A 16528-nucleotide genomic window follows, 5' to 3' on the forward strand; every position below is an offset into this window, starting at 1 on the left:
GGCCAAACTATATTACAGTATTTATTTAGCCTAGTTGGTGGTTAAATTATTTAATTATTAGGTTGTGTATCTCTTTAGCCTTTATTGGACATTGTCATTCTGTGAAAGTCTATGCCCATTTTAATAGTGTAAAACTGTAGTTCTCAAATGTGAGTTTTATATGAATCACCCGCAGGGCTTATTAAACTGTAGACTGGTGGGCCTCACTCCTAGAGTATCTGACACAGGATAAGGTGAATCTTGGAATTTGCATTTCTGATAATTTCACAAGGGATGACTTGAAACTGTTAGACTATAGACCACATTTTAACAATAGCTGTTTATAGGAAGTTTTAATGTATTTAAGATTTAAATCCTTTATGGCAAACACTGCAAATGTTTTCTCATATGGAGCTTCTCTATTGACTTTGTATCTACTAAAATATTTTAATCTTTGTCACATATATCCTTGAATAGCTATTGAATATTGTGTTTTGCCTTACTTTTCCTTTGATAAAATTATAAGCATTTCTTTATTTGAATAATTTCATAGTTTAAAAACACATTTATCTCTCTTTGTAGACTTATTTATATATCATGTAAGTTAACCGTCTGTTATTTTCACAGGTATATTATAGATATAATTTATGTAAATTTTGCTCAGATTTAAAGTGCCATCTTTATTGTAGTTTAATCTTCCATACGTAAATAGATGTTTTTACCTACAATGAATCTCTGACTGATGAATTTTCTTTTTATGCTTTTTTTTTTTAGAGGGTAAACCAGAGAAATTTTCGTTCGGTCTTTTGGATCCTCCGTTTCGTGTTGGAGTCCCATTCAATATCCCCGTGGAGTTTCAGGATGAATTTGGTCATGCTAGTCAACTGTCAACTGATATTCAGCCAGTTTTTGAAGCAAGGTAATCTTTGAATGTTCATATTTGCTGAGTATTCACTTTTTTTAGCTTAAATTATTTGTGTTGAGTTAACTTCAGTAATGTTTGGTGTTTTATGATACCTGGGGGATTTAGTTAGTCCCAAGCTGTTCTCTGCAGCTGCAGTGTCATACGTGAATTACCTCAGGAAAGTTTGTTTGGACTGAATTTTTGCTGTTAGTTACTTGGTTGAGACTGATAGGTCTGTCTTAACTCTTTTTTTTTTGCAAGTACAATATGACGTCTCCTGGCAGGTCTATACACTATACAATGTTTAATTTGTTGTTTGCGTAGAAATTATGGGCATTTAACCTTAGCGGTTACCTACTGGTAGGCTTTTAACCTGCTAGTATAATTTATTTTGGTTTGTGTTTAAAACTGTAGCAATAAAGTTTGTGGTTTCCATGGAAATTTGGTCCTTCCCTGGAATTTGCCTTTACTTAGTAACCCTATAGAATGAAATGATTGGCTTATATTAAGAAATAGCTCTGAAAGCATCCAGTTATTTAATTGAGGATGTTCATTGTTTTCCATTACCTGTTTCTGAGGTGCCTAGGGAGAAATTATTTTTCTCACATTTCTGCCAAATTTGTCTTTGGGGCCCACTTTTTAATGGATGCTTTCTTTTGCTATTGATGTGTACTTTTTTCCCCTTTCGGTGTAATTGTTTGCTCTTTTAATCATTTGAGTATGTACTGTATTCCAGGCATTTGCTAGCTGGAGACACAGAAGTGAATAAGAAGATAGGATTTGCCTCTAGAAGCTCAGAGACTAGTGAGATATAGCTTAGTGTCCAGATTTGTACCATGGTTAAGTTCCTGAAAAACTAATCAGTTATAAATAATATTGCAAGTGAATTTTTCTAAATATTCTCTTAAGTTGCAAAATATAGTTCTTGTGCAAAAAGTGATTTTTTTTTGCAAAAAGTGATTTTTACATATTGCATTCATTTGAATATTAAGCCATAATGGAAGAGTTGAATACTCAAACATGTATGTTTAAAAATAGCCTGCCAGTCTCCTCCACCCATGGGATTTTCCAGGCAAGAGTACTGGAGTGTGTTGCCATTTCCTTCTCCAAGGGATCTTCCTGACCCAGGGATCGAACCCTCATCTCCCACATTGCAGGCAGACTCTTTACTGTCTGAGCCACAAGGGAAGCCTATTTAAAAATAAAGAACACTAAAAATGTAATCCATCTAGTCACGAATGGGAAATATTTGTGTGTTAGTTGACCCCTGTTTTTAATTATATCTTCCATCTTATCCTTGATAAGATATTCTTATAGAGTGTCTATCACACATACATATTGGTAATTAAGATTTGGGACTTAAAAAAAAAGTCTTGGTGGCCTGGCTGTGTGTATTTGTCTTCATTAAAGTAAGATCTTTGTCAAATGGGGTTTTTTGTTTTTTATTCAGTGTTAACTAAATTAAAATAAATTCACACATATAGCCTAAAGAATCAAATAGGTTGATAAAGCTTATTTAAAAAAAAATAAAAGAGTAGCTCTTCTGCCCTCTCCACCTCACCAACAATCCCCTGCTCAGAACCACTTTCAGCTTTCTACTTGAATTTTTTGGTACCTGCTGCCATATATGTAAGTAACTTTTATGTTACTGCTTCTTGATTCTTCAGTTTTAAGCTTTATCTCTTGACTTATGGCTAAGGAAGATGAGGACACACTCTTGTTGCCATTTATATTACAAATAAGCCTCCTTCCTATTCCCACATTTTTTAGTAAAGTTATACTCTGGCTTGATCAGTACTTGGTGCTTGCTTTATTAAAATTATATAAGTGCTAATTACTTTATTACACAGCTGTTATACTTCTTTTATTTTGCCAAATAGCTCTCTGCCAGTTGTCTGGTGTCTTTTCAAGATGCTTGTACACAGATAACTTGTCAGTTTCATATTCCTTAGACATCTCCCTTGGAACTTTGTGATGTGGTCTGTATGGATCAGCTCTTAAGCTTGTTAGGTTTGTCCTTCTCTGGTCTTCTTTCCTGTTCATCCTGGGAATTTCCTCTGTCCTTTGTGTTGGGAAAATATATAAAAACAGAACCTACTGTCAGCCTAGAAAACTTCTTCACAAAGGTAGGAGAGAAAGGGAACAATTTTATGATTGAATAAACAGTAAACCAGAGTGTGATCCTCATCACTATCTGATAAAGAGTTTGTAAAAACTGAAGGATAGCTTAACTCTGTTACATGGTAAAGTGAATATAACCTATCACATTCATGTTTTCAAGAAAAATTGCCCAGTGTCTTGATGACTGGGTGCAGAGTTTGCAGTTTGGGGTCAGTTAGTTGGAGTTCGGGCTGTGTGCTTTCACTGTTGAGGACCGATGTTCAGTCCCTGGTCAGGGAACTAAGAGCCTGCAGGTCGTGTGGTGCAGGCCCACCCCCACTGCCCCTCCCCCAAAAGAAAGAAGAACACTTGCAGCTTATTTGTAGATAATGGAGGAAAAGTTAAAAAATAATTTATTTTTTCCAGTGGTTTAACTTTACATTATGAAGAAATAACCAAAGGACCAAATTGTGTCATTCGAGGTGTTACAGCTAAGGGCCCTGTAAACTCTTGTCAAGGCAAGGTAAGCATTGTACGTACGTGTTATAATGCATGTTTATTTCTTACCTAGTAAAAATGAAATTGGACATTTAAAATTGAATAACCTAGTTTTGTGGCAAGATGACAGTAACGTCAGGTTCTTAGGAGTTAATCAGCATCATGTCACCTGACATACCATTACCACTTTCATCTCTGAGGAAGACCAACATATTTGCTACTGTTGTTTTTTAAATGGTTATGAACTAAATATTTTCAACTGTCTTTATTTTCATTCCAGTCTTTTCATAGTCAAAGCCATTTTCGACAGTTATCTAGTACTGTGTTGCTTCTTTTCTTGTTCTTTTTTTATTTTCAATATTTTTCTTAGAATAGGAACAAAAATATGAGAAACTTTGGCTTACTTTGTAAACGTATTGAGTTTGGTATTTGGATAACGGAAGAGGGAGGAATAAAGTTAGGGATGGTAAAGGCAAACTGCAATAAGGTAATTTTTCAGTTAAGTATATAGAGTAGCTAATAGATTACTATGACTAATGTGAACACTAGCTAATAACTTAAGTGATATGTTAGTTTTTTCCCCAATGTATCATTACCTTCAATATATATTTTTAAAATTTTCCCTGCCAAAATAATGTTTAAAATTGAGCATGTGAGTTTACTGCATTAAAGCAAAGAGCAAGTTCTGTCCATCCTCCTGAATTAAGCTGTTTCTGGAAGAAGAACTTGAAATTCATGGAAATTTTGACTTTAGTAAAGGTACTTAAAAAGATTTCTAGGTTTTAAAAACCTTAACATTTTGAAATAATTATTTTTACAGAAGAGTTACAGAGATGGTATAGAGAGTTCACATGTATTTCACCCAGCTTCCTCTATTAAACATCTTATATAAGCATTGCATATTTATCCAGTATTATCATTGATATAATACTGTTAACAAAACTCTGGACTTCAATATTTTGCCAGTTTCTCCACTGTATTTTTCTATACCGGAATCTAATCTAGAATATGACATTATATTTAGAAATGTGTAGATTTGGGGGTTTTTCCATTTTACTACTTTCCAGATTTTTTATAGTACCCAGCTTAATTCTGGTAATTATTCAGAGGGTATGCCTTTTGAATTTGAAGATAGTATTGTCTGTAAAGAAGCAATATAAGTCAATTTTTTCACCTTTTCAATTTCTTTCATACATACATATGATAATTTTAGTCAATATAAATTTGCTGAGTGACTTTCTCTAATGATATGAAAATGAAAAGCAAAAAATAAGTCAGAATTGAGGTGGTAAATTACTTGAGTATTTATTTAGGATTTGAATTTAATTAAAATAATTTTTTTAACAGAATTTTAATCTGAAGGTTATTCTGCCGGGTTTAAAAGAAGACTCACAGATTTTAAAAATTAGATTACTTCCAGGTAATATTACTTTAAGAAATATTCCTCATATTTTCCTTTTAAATGATATTCTTATGATAAAGTATAATGACACAAAGGTGAAGTGTTTTTGGTTGGTTATGGTATAAGCCTTGAAAATACATTTAAATGTCATGCGTAACACTAACAGAAATAATCAATTAAAAAACAGGGTAACATTTAGGAAGACTTAAGTTTTAAAAATAATCCTGAAAGAATAATATGAATATTGAAAACACATTGTGAAACTATTCTTAAGGATGTACAATTAGGCTTACATTAGAACTGGATGTGTCCTTTACTTTTTCTGATGTAGCTAAATATTTCATATTTTAAGAAGAAAAGTTTCTTATAAGAGCTTTTATGTTGTTAATTTGAGTAATGATTTATCAACCTAAAAACCTTTTATACTGATCTTAATGAAAAAGAAACATATTGGCTATTTCCTTTCACAGATTCTTGTAGTTTGAGCTTTCCTTCAAGCATGGATTGATAAAGAAGTAAAAATTGGCCCATTGGTAGGAAAAAAAAAAAAAAGTTTCGTATTAATACTTACGATGCTTTTATTTTGAAAGGCTGGCTAAAACATATGGATTATTCAAATCTCAGGGGAACTTCTTATTAACCAGATAGTGCTGACAATTTTTTTTAGAAGTTGAGAGTGATGGTTGTGAGGTGGGAAGTGGGACTGTGTAGTCAGAGTGGTCAGTAACTCAAGTCTGCCCCTTGTAGCCATGTGACCTGGACAGGATACTTACTCTCTGGATCCCAGCTTCCTCAGGCATAAAATGGGGATGATACTAATAGTACCCTCTTGGTCAAGGTCATTGTAAGGATTCTGAGAATAGAGTTGGCATATGATTAAAACACAAATATTAACTGATATAACTTGTTCTTTGTAAACTTGTGTTCCCAGTATTTAGTATAAATTGTATTTTAAAATATCAGTGTTTATAGGGCACAACAGTGTTTATAGGGCACAACAGGTCATGCTGCTATTGAAGTGTAAAACCTCTTTTATTAGTTTAGAGGAAAATTATGGTGCAGCTTGCTTAGGATATCAAAGGGTTGTGGGCAGTCTAACAAGTAAATTATCTGGTTATGTCATTACATGAACTGATCCTTTGAGCAAAATTACCTAATAGAGGTACGTAGTGTGCCTGAGAAATCAGTCATTGTGTAAAAGATAGAAAATTTAAAAAGTAGTTTAATAAACTTTTATTTTTTTTCTTGAATACTGTTTTCCAAGATCTTTTCAGTATTTTACACATTTGAGTGATTTCTAGCATGAGTTATCACTTGTCTTAGCTTGTCCATAAAACTGAGTCTAGACCTCAAACATTTTAATACAATTGGGAATCAGTGCATTTGGGGGTTGTGTGTAGAATCTATTCATTTGGGGGTATAAATGATTAACCATGGATATTTCTTCTTTCTCTCTCAGCATTATTTAAAAGATATTAAAACTTAAAATGTTAAAAGCTGTTTCTTTTGCTATTTTAGCATTTCATTTTTGGAAACCTGAATCTCATTTTCATTATATAATTTTCTGGTAGGTCCTCCTCATCGATTGAAAGTGAAACCTGATTCTGAAATTTTAGTTATAGAAAATGGAACAGCTTTCCCATTTCAGGTGGAAGTTTTGGATGAATCAGACAATATAACAGCACAACCAAAGCTGATTGTTCATTGTAAGGTAAGCTATTGCAAGATAAGAATGTGTAGATTTTGAGTGCCATTGTAGTAACTGGAAATCATCCTATCTTTTGACTCTTTCATAGTAAGCTTTATATAGTATCTAGACTGTGTAATGATTATTCCATGCAGAAATTTGTGGGCTATCTCATTGCCAATAATTTTCAACATCTCTAATTCAGTAATGATGCCAACTATGCCAAGTATAGAACTACAGATTCCTCCCCGCTCCTTCCTTTGTCCATCCTCCTCATTTCAGATGAAGTATTCAGTTATGAGCAAAATGGTAAAATTATCCTTTAGGATTAAGGATGGATGGGTAAATGAGTATGAGTAAAAGAGCTCAAGAAGGAAAGGAAAACCCAAATAGGTAGAGTAAAAGAAAGAATGATTGTTAAGGAAGTTGATTTTTCTTCCAACATCAGCACATTTTACCTAGAATTGTAGAAACTTACTCCTTTGAAAATTGTCTAGGATATTAGTGAATTATACTTACGGTACTCTTAATTTATAGTCAGAAATAGTAGCTAAACTATATTATTTGAAAATTGAAGTTATTGAGTAACCAGTTACATTCGATTGGGATCTTAAATTATTTTGTGTGCTTCCAATAGTTTTCAGGTGCTCCAAACCTTCCAGTCTATGTTGTGGATTGCAGTAGTTCTGGAACTAGTATTTTATCAGGACCAGCAATTCAAGTTCAGAATATTAAAAAAGACCAGACACTTAAAGCAAAAATTGAAATACCTGTAAGTTGTTATTGTTTTTCATTGGTATTATATTGACTTTTTATTCAAATACTCTTTAATAGCTTTTAATATTTCATGTAAAGTTGTTTGACTTTTTAAGATGAGATATTTGTGATTCTTTTAGCCAGAGGGAAGAAAAGACAAAAATGAAATGGTGTTGTAAATAACACTTTGTATCAGATATTAGAAATTTCTTGCTCAAACCTTTTATAATATCTATAGCTATTGTTGATTATATGTTCCTAAAATTATTTTTTCCTGTTATTAGAGTGTAACAGTTATCAGTTTTATTTTATTGTTTGTTTCTTATAGTTTACACCTTTTTCTTAGAAAGTTTAATAAATGTCTCTGTTGAACCACCACTGAAGGATATATTAACATTTAATATGTATGTATAATTTAAATATATGGTTTTTCTTAGTATTATTCTATAAAGAGAGTGCTGTGTTGATGTGCCAGTAGGACACTTGTTACTGGGTGTTCATCATGGCTGAAGATGAGGCCAGCCTAGAGGAGGGCAAGCAGTTGATAGAAGCATATGATTTCCTAAGATTGCTGAATGAGATAACAAATACTTATGCAAGTAAAATATCTGTATGTGGTTTCTTCATGATTGATATGGTGGTAGATGATGATTTACCCAATCAGTTGATTAACCAATGTTTTTCCAACTAACTATACATCAGCAAACACATCCTGAGCCTCAGAAGGGTAAAAACTTTTATTTTTTAAAATTAGAATGAGATGATTTGACTTTATTATAATTCTTTTCTTTTGAAACTAGTTATGTTTGATCATCTTAAAACATTTGTTGTGCGTTTCCTTTTTTTCAGTAATGTGAGCATTGTGTGTTTGAGTATATTGTCTTGCAAAAGATCTAGACAATTCAGGAAGAAAAGACTTGTTGTTAGGGAGAAAGCTGGGCTTGAAAGCAAGGGAATATTTACATACAATTATGTAAATACTGCAGAGCAGCAGCAGTCTGAAAACCAAGAGTCCAAGGCACTTAAAGACCACAGTATACCTGTAATATGCCGTTTAAAAATGTTATCGCAAAGCAGTGACTCTTAATTTTAAGTCAGGCAAATAAGGTGTGCTTATAATAGCAGATGGGTTTTTTGCCTGATACTCTGTGAAGTAGTAATTTTGACTGTGTCATTATTTGTGTGAATGGGCTTTGATAGAATGACCTCAAGTAGATGAGGAAGGAGACATTAACAAAGCAGGATTGTAAAGGTATTTTAGGCTTAGACTTGAATTTTTTGTATTCTATGGAATGCACTATACCTAGATTCTGAGATGATTATGTAGTGTTTTAATTTCATGTGCCTAAAATCAATTTAGGTAGCACACCAGCTCATCTCTGCTGATCTTTGAAACACTGCTGTGCCTAATATGACAAATTACAAACTGCTCAGCCTTTGGGGCACCTATAGTCCTTATCTAGCTACAAGCAACTCTGTCCATTTACCCCAGTAAAAAATGAATTGAAAAAGCTCTAGAAACTCCTTAAAGTACTATATTTTATGCCAGTTATTTGTCTCTGATTTTATAGAAAATTCTTAATTTATTACACCTTTGTTCTTATTAATAAATGCTGACACCAACTCTATGTCACATGATTAAACTTTCAGAAGTTTGCAACACTTTTAAGCAGATTTACCAAGAGGAATGTTCTTTTAAGTCCAAATATGCTAGTTTTAGGTTTTGAGAATGTGACCACTGTCATTATTTATAACTTGATGGTATAAAATGTGGACTTGGTAACAGTACAGTGTCCTCTTAATGAGAGAACCTATAATTGTTAACAATATATAAGATGATCTCTCATAATATTGGAGATAAATTCCGAAGCAATATGAAAGATTTACCATAAAAGCCAAAAGTGATGTTTTCAGTACGGATGTTATCATTCAGTATGTATTTGTGTTTTTCTCTCTTCCCAGAGTTGTAAAGATGTGGCACCAGTGGAGAAGACTATTAAGTTGCTCCCCAGTAGCCACGTTGCCAGATTACAGATATTCAGTGTGGAAGGACAGAAGGCCATCCAGATCAAACATCAGGATGAGGTTAACTGGATAGCTGGAGATGTTATGCATAATCTTATTTTTCAAATGTATGATGAAGGAGAAAGAGAAATCCATATAACATCAGCTTTGGCAGAGAAAATTAAAGTAGGTATCTCAAATGGATTACTTGCAAGAATTTTGTACATTTTTTGCTTGGAAGAACAAGTTATATAGGCTGTCCTCTTAAGAAGATGCTCATCCCAGCAAAACAGCATTGTTATTTAAAATCCCAGGCTAAATAAAGTGTTTTTTTTTTTTTTTTAACATGCACTAGATTGGAATGTTGAATGTGTTAAATCTGTGCTTAGAGAAATGATTTCGACACCTAAACAAAAATCCAGTCCTGATGAATTGTATTTCTGTTCACAATTAAGATCTCCACTTGACCAGAGCAGTATTTTTGTAGCTATTCTGAAGGCACTAAAGAAAAGGTCTGTTGAAGGCAAACGGTAGAACAGTATTGTGAACCACAGTATTGTGAACTACAAACCAGACCCCTGATTTGGCCATTTGAAATTGGTATAGCAGTCTCTAAAATTGTTATCTGTACACAGTGGTTTTGTCAGTTCTCACTAGCTTCAGATGGTCCTCAGACCTGCCATCTAAATGTAGCATTTGTACCTTGAAAGGGTGAATCTGTATGCTGAAACTTGAACAGCTCACCTAACAACCCAATTAAAATGGTGGTGTTTTTTTTTCTGCCATGCTGCACAGCTTGTGGGACCTTAGTTCCTCAACCAGGGATTGAACCCAGGCCCTTGACAGTGGAAGTACAGAGTCATAATCACTGTACCACCGGAGAATTCTCCTCTTTTGCACTATTAAATTCTGTAGCCATCCTGAATCTCTAAGATATAGGATCTGATATCTTGTAAGAATTGTTTACCAGGGTTCAGCTGACATGATTTTTAAAACCTTATTTGGAATAGCCCTTGCTCCAGCTGGTTTATTTTTTCCCTCCATAATAAGAGAAAGGAGGATTGTGAGAGAAATAGTCCTTATCCTGCTTGGAAGGGAGGCAAGCCATTTTTATCTCTCAGCAGATCTGAAGGCAAGTGGTTTAAAAGTGGTACTACCAACCTGGCTTCTGAACTCATACCTTGCTTTCTCATAATGTTGTTTCCAGTTTAGTTTCTTATTAAGATTAAGAATAAACATTGACTTGAGAGCCTCTTTCTGTATATAACCTTCTTTTTGCCATTCTTTAAGCTCATGGCCTGCTTTTGACACATTTTCCTCAATTCTAGTCATGATATATTTCTTGGGTTCCAAATATTTTAAAACATGTACCTTTATTGACTATAAAGGATATTTATACTTTTACTAAATGTATACACTTAAAGTGACTGTGTAATCTTTCGAAAATTCTCTATTACCAAGGAAAGTCAACCCAAACTGATACAGAAATTCTCTGAGCAGACATAGGAATTCTCTGAGCAGAGAGCACAGGTAGGGTGAGGGAAGCCAGCCATTTTGTGCAACTCCTGCTTCTGCTTCCACTATGTAAAAAAAGAAAAAATATAAAGAATAAAGAATGGTTTACAAAGATAACAAGGTAACTAAGAAAGTTAGAACAGTGTAAACTAGGATCACAATATTAGAATATCAGTGATTTAAGAATCACAGCTATAAAGGCTAAAAGCATAAAGTTGAGCTAAAAGTTCTTAAATAGAAAGGATTGGAAGTTTAAAAGTAAAATAGAGTGGGGTAGTCAACTTTAAAAATGGATAACAAATAACAAAATATGGAGTTTAAGAGATGTAAAGTTAAAATTAGAGCTAAAAACATTTGAGAGTGGATTAAGATCAAGATGTGGCTAGGATGGTAATTACATAGTGAATTAAACTTTTCTCACCTTGCTGAATAGGGTCCACTTATATCTTAATTAAAACCTGTAATAGCAAGATTCTTTTTGAAAAAACAAAAACAATTGACTATAACTTCTCAGAATTGATAACATGATTTGATTCCCATAGTTTTTTAAAACTATAATGACCAGAGTAATAATCTTGTGGCGAAGTGCTAAAGGAATGATTTAGGAATATTTATTTCATTGCATTGAAAGATGTGGCAGTATTAACAGGGAAGACAGTGAAAAAGATAACTTTTCTCTTAGTAATATATGAACCACCATCATTTATGGTCATAAAGGGCCTTCCTTTTTCCTTAGAGTTGGGGAGGATGGATTATAATTTTTTAAGAATCTTTGGTAAGATAACTGGCAGTTGGAAGATATTCGAGTAAACTTTATGTTATTCTTAAGTATATAATTTCCCTTCTAGGTTAATTGGACTCCTGAGATTAACAAAGAGCACTTACTGCAGGGTCTGCTTCCTGATGTACAAGTACCAACATCTGTGAAAGATATGCGCTATTGCCAGGTTTCATTCCAAGACGATCATGTGTCTTTGGAAAGTGCATTTACAGTAAGGTTTGTGGGCATATTACGTTTTGAGATATTCAGCATATGGTGACAAAAATGCTTTTCACCAAAGCATACATATCAAAGTCATTTTTTTGATGTAGAGATTTCCACAACTTCTTGGAAACAGGTTGTCTTTGGAATAAAGCTTCACTGATGATAGTGATTCATCCTTAATATCACTCTCAGCCTCTACTTAACTTGCCCCTCTAGTATCTGTCAGAACGAGAACTTTTGTTAAAGGAATGTCCTCCTAGGACAAGCAACAGTGAAAACTCCTAGAAAATGACAAAGATGTGAGAAATACAAAAGATGCAGTGTGATCAGTCAATGTGTTGCTCAGAAGGAATTCTTTCATTAGTTAGTGGTGATTTTCAAAGCTGAGTCTACCTGATAGAAAAGGGGAAAATTTAAGTAAATATATAGAAGACCTGTCCTTCACCCTGGCCTGTCAGTTCCTTGGCTGCCTCTTTTTTATTAACCTTTTCTACTTTAATTCCGTACACATTTCCATACTACGCCAACACTTAGAATAGCTCCGTGTCTGAGATAAAATTATCAGATGTACTACTCTTCAGTCAGAGCTAGGTTTCTTGATGAGTCATTCTTACCAACCCATTGCTTTTTTTTTTCAGTGCTCTCATGTCATAATTTCCTTTTAATCCAGGATAGATAACTGTGATCTAACATGCATTTATTTTTTTGGTCAGTATTCTCTACTGTCTTTGCAAGCTGTCTTTTCTCTATTTCTCTTTGGATTAATAGTGATACTGTTTTTAAGTTTAAGAAAATGAGCATTACATATGTTACTCCTTAGCATGTTGAAACTTTTTTCTACAATTAATGGTGTAATTAAGGCCTTTAATTTGTTAATCAATTTCAGACCACTTCCAGATGAACCTAAACATCTAAAATGTGAATTAAAAGGAGGAAAAACGGTACAGATGGGTCAAGAACTTCAAGGAGAAATAGGTTAGTATGACCTACTTTCTTTCTTTAAAACACTTCTATAATATGTCCTTATGTTCATGTTTTGGCATACATAATCTGAAAGGAAAACTTTGGATTTATATATGGTTAATGGTTTAAAATCCACTGTTGAAACGGTTGAAGCATTTTCCCTATCTTTGCCTATGCTGACCTAACTAAAAACAGTTAGTTGAAAAGAATGTTGACTTTTGTTAGAAATTATAATGGTTAATACTAAGAGCATAAAATAAATATGTTAGTATGATTCACATCCTGTATTTTTCTTATATCCAGATTATTACATGACACTAAATTATTTCCTTCAGATATTCATGGTAAAACATATGACATCAACATCATGTTAAATTAAGATACTGTAAAATTAACTGCCTACCCCTTTTTAGTTGTAACTGTTACAGATCAGTATGGGAATCAGATTCAAGCATTTTCACCAAGTTCTCTGTCTGCGTTGGGAATTGCTGGGATTGGACTTGATAGCTCACATTTGAAAACTACTTTTCAGGTATGACTGTTTCCCGTTAACAGTTGACTATTCCATTCAGATTATATATAACAGAAAGTTTGGGAAACACAAAAGTAAGAGAGATTTGATTGCAGTATTTACAATGAAAAATTGTAAAAGGCATTGAAGTAATTTTTATTATGAAAATTTAAACATACACAAAAATTTTGAACATACACAAAAATAGCATAAGTAGTATAAGTAATTCCCATGGTCCTACCAGTCAGCTTCAGCATTCATCACTTCCCCCTTACCTGTCACTTTGAAGCAAATTCTATACATCATGCCATTTCATCCCTAAGTATTTTGACGTGTACAAAGGTTGTTTTTCATGTAGCTATTTGAGTAAAATTTCTTGGTGCTCAGTCCCTGCATTAAATAGGATACCTGGGAGAACTCTAGTTGTAAAAGTGTGCAGATATGCAGTTAATTGAGATTAGCTTGAAAAATAAGAATACTGGTGAAATTGTTTCTGTTTAAAACAAGCAAGGAAACACAAGTACTCTTCTTGGAGAGATTAAAGACCATTTTCGAGAAAAGATGTTGGAGTTGAGCCTTCAAGGATCCTGCCAGCCTAGAGCAGGTCAGAAAGAAGGAATTCTAAGTTGAATTCACTTAGGGCATTTAGTGGTTTTTAAACCTCTGCATCCTTTTGCAACCTCCATTATCCCTTTTACCCAACAGAATAATCATGAGAGTCTCATGGTTGCCCCTCCTAACCAGAGTTTTTGTTTCCACTAACCTACTATGCTGTTATTTTCTAGTTTTCAGAACGCCTTTTCCACAGTATCTTAGCACTGCTGAGGAACTTCTAATGGTGTTTTGTTTACTGTAAAAGATAAGGTTTGATCTATGACTTTCAGATGCTTTCTTGTCTAGCTTCACCCTCTGTAGATGAAGTCAGATAATAACCACTGTTGTGCACGAACAGTTTCTTCTTCCTGTCACTTTATGCGTAGACACCCATCCTCTTTCAACTAGTAGTTCCTAACCTGTTTCCCTACATCTTGTTTTTCCCTGTCTGTTAGATTCCCATCAGCATATAAGCATGCCATACTCTCTCTGCTCTTACCCCTCACAGCTTCCTTTGGCCCTGAAACATGTCCGTCTAGTACTGCCCTCTTTTTCTCCTTTTTGTAATGTAGCTCCCTGAAGAGTTATGTACACTCTCTATTTTCACATTCTTCAGTCTCATTCCCAGGCAGGCCTCCTAGGTGTTTCTGCCCTGTGCCACCTGACCAAATCGAGGGTCAGTTTTCAGTTCCCATCTCATGCCCCCTGTCAGCATCTTATACTATGAGGTTAGACTCTGTCTCCTTAGGGTGCCTGAAGTACACCGTAGTATTCTGCTGCAGCACGCCTGTCTCCTCCCATGGCTCATTCTCCAGTCAAGTTGACCTTTCTCCTGTCATTTTATGACTAATAGGTACTATCTTGACTCACTTTCATAGAAACAATAGAAGTCTACCCCTAGTCTCTGCATAAAACAGGAACCTTCCAGTTTTTTTTTTAAATACCAAAGTTGTTTTTAAAGTCTTTCTAAAATAAAATACTGATTTTAATGTGCCCTTGTTTTTTAAGATTATTTCCGCATCTTCATAAAATGTACTGCTCTTCTGAAGCACATTCCCTTGGTAATCTCAACGTGTAGGTAAAAAATGTGGCAAACAGGGAAGGAGCTTGTTGGACAGGCACATACGTGCTATTTGGAGAACAGAAAGGAGACAGTGCAAGTGTAAAGAGGGAAATTAGGAAAAGATAAGGAAAAAGGACATAAGTTGAACCTTTCAGATCTCTCCCTCACAGAAGAGAATTTCACTTTCTTGTCTCAAGGAAATGAAATTCAGGACACGCCAATATTGGCATATGTGTGTTACTTGCTGTTGTTTTACCAGAAACACATCTGTATGCACATAGCTAGTGACAACATTTTCTTTCTTTTTTCTGAAAACTAAACATGATCTTCCTGGTGTTTTGTTTTTTTTTTTTTCCAACATGCTTTTTCCTCACTAGGAAAATACACAAAGTATAAGCGTGAGAGGAGTCAGATTTATTCCAGGTCCCCCTGGAAATAAGGATCTTTGCTTTACTTGGCGTGAATTTTCTGACTTCATTCGAGTGCAGCTAGTTTCTGGGCCACCAGCTAAACTTCTTCTTGTAGACTGGCCAGAGTTAAAGGAGGTAAGTACCTTCCTGCCTTGATTGAAAGAATTTAATATCAATATTTTGACCTACTAACTGCTTCAGAATGTTAGTAGATCAAAGTTATATTTTGTTGTTGGAGTAGTAACAATAGTAACAATAACAAAAAGACAAAGTAATATGAATTTTAATACTTTGTTATTTATCATTGTGTCCTCATTTGTTTAAAAAAAAAAAAGTGATACTTCAAATTCTAAGAGTTTTATTATAGAAATTAAAAATACGCATTAAAATAAAAATAGATAACCCCCAGTTTCAACAGTTGCTGATTTTCACCAATTTTATTTCATTGTTCTCTCTCACTGGCTTATTAAAAAAAATGTTTTTGCTGGAATTTTTAAATGCATACCAGATATCAAGTCATTCATTACACTCTTAAAAACATCAGTTTGCTTCCCTATACATATAGTTATACATATCTTAAATACTAATTTGCAAATGTCTGTCAAATCGGTTACCTTTCAATTTTCATTAAATTTTTAGAATTCTGATTTTAAAATGTTCACATTCTGGTGTTCAGTTATGGTGTGGCAGAGCCTTATCTGTTGGTATAAAAGGTTATTTTTTCTAATGGAAAATCATCTCACATGACCATGGCAGTAGATGAAATTATCTCACAAAGGAACTGATCATCTGAGAAAAGCTTACATATCTCTGCTATAGTTTGAGATTGTCCTTTTTTGATTCGTAAATTTAAAAAATATTTAAAAACAATTTTTTCCTTAACACTTGTTGACTGAAGAGTTGTACTGCAAAGACAGTGGACTTATTTTTATATAGAAGCATATTTACTGCATTAAATCAATGCCTTATTAGAAACCTAATGATGTCAGTAAAGAATTTGTTGACTGACAATATCATGGAATAATTGTGTACCCTTGAGGTGGAAAAAATCTTTACATGTTCATGTTTTTAAATGATTTTGTAGGAGGGGAATATAAAAATTAATGACAGCTTGTTAACTCAAAAATTTATCGGATTTATTTGCAGATATCATTGAA

The 16528-nt window shown here is 33.8% G+C and overlaps 1 protein-coding gene across 2 annotated transcripts in view; it reads left to right on the forward strand.

The window, feature by feature from the left end:
• The window catches only part of SMCHD1 (structural maintenance of chromosomes flexible hinge domain containing 1), a 120580-nt gene that overhangs the window by 51711 nt on the left and 52341 nt on the right, over positions 1-16528 (forward strand). For both annotated transcript variants that reach the window (XM_043443864.1, XM_043443865.1), the window contains exons 20-29: positions 754-898; positions 3410-3506; positions 4829-4901; positions 6455-6594; positions 7208-7342; positions 9289-9516; positions 11694-11842; positions 12717-12805; positions 13207-13325; positions 15339-15506. In XM_043443864.1, coding sequence (XP_043299799.1) covers positions 754-898; positions 3410-3506; positions 4829-4901; positions 6455-6594; positions 7208-7342; positions 9289-9516; positions 11694-11842; positions 12717-12805; positions 13207-13325; positions 15339-15506 — 1343 coding nt within the window. The remainder of the gene's footprint in view (positions 1-753; positions 899-3409; positions 3507-4828; positions 4902-6454; positions 6595-7207; positions 7343-9288; positions 9517-11693; positions 11843-12716; positions 12806-13206; positions 13326-15338; positions 15507-16528) is intronic.

The sequence above is a fragment of the Cervus canadensis genome, chromosome 23 (genome assembly GCF_019320065.1).
Source record: "Cervus canadensis isolate Bull #8, Minnesota chromosome 23, ASM1932006v1, whole genome shotgun sequence".
NCBI lineage: Eukaryota > Metazoa > Chordata > Mammalia > Artiodactyla > Cervidae > Cervus > Cervus canadensis.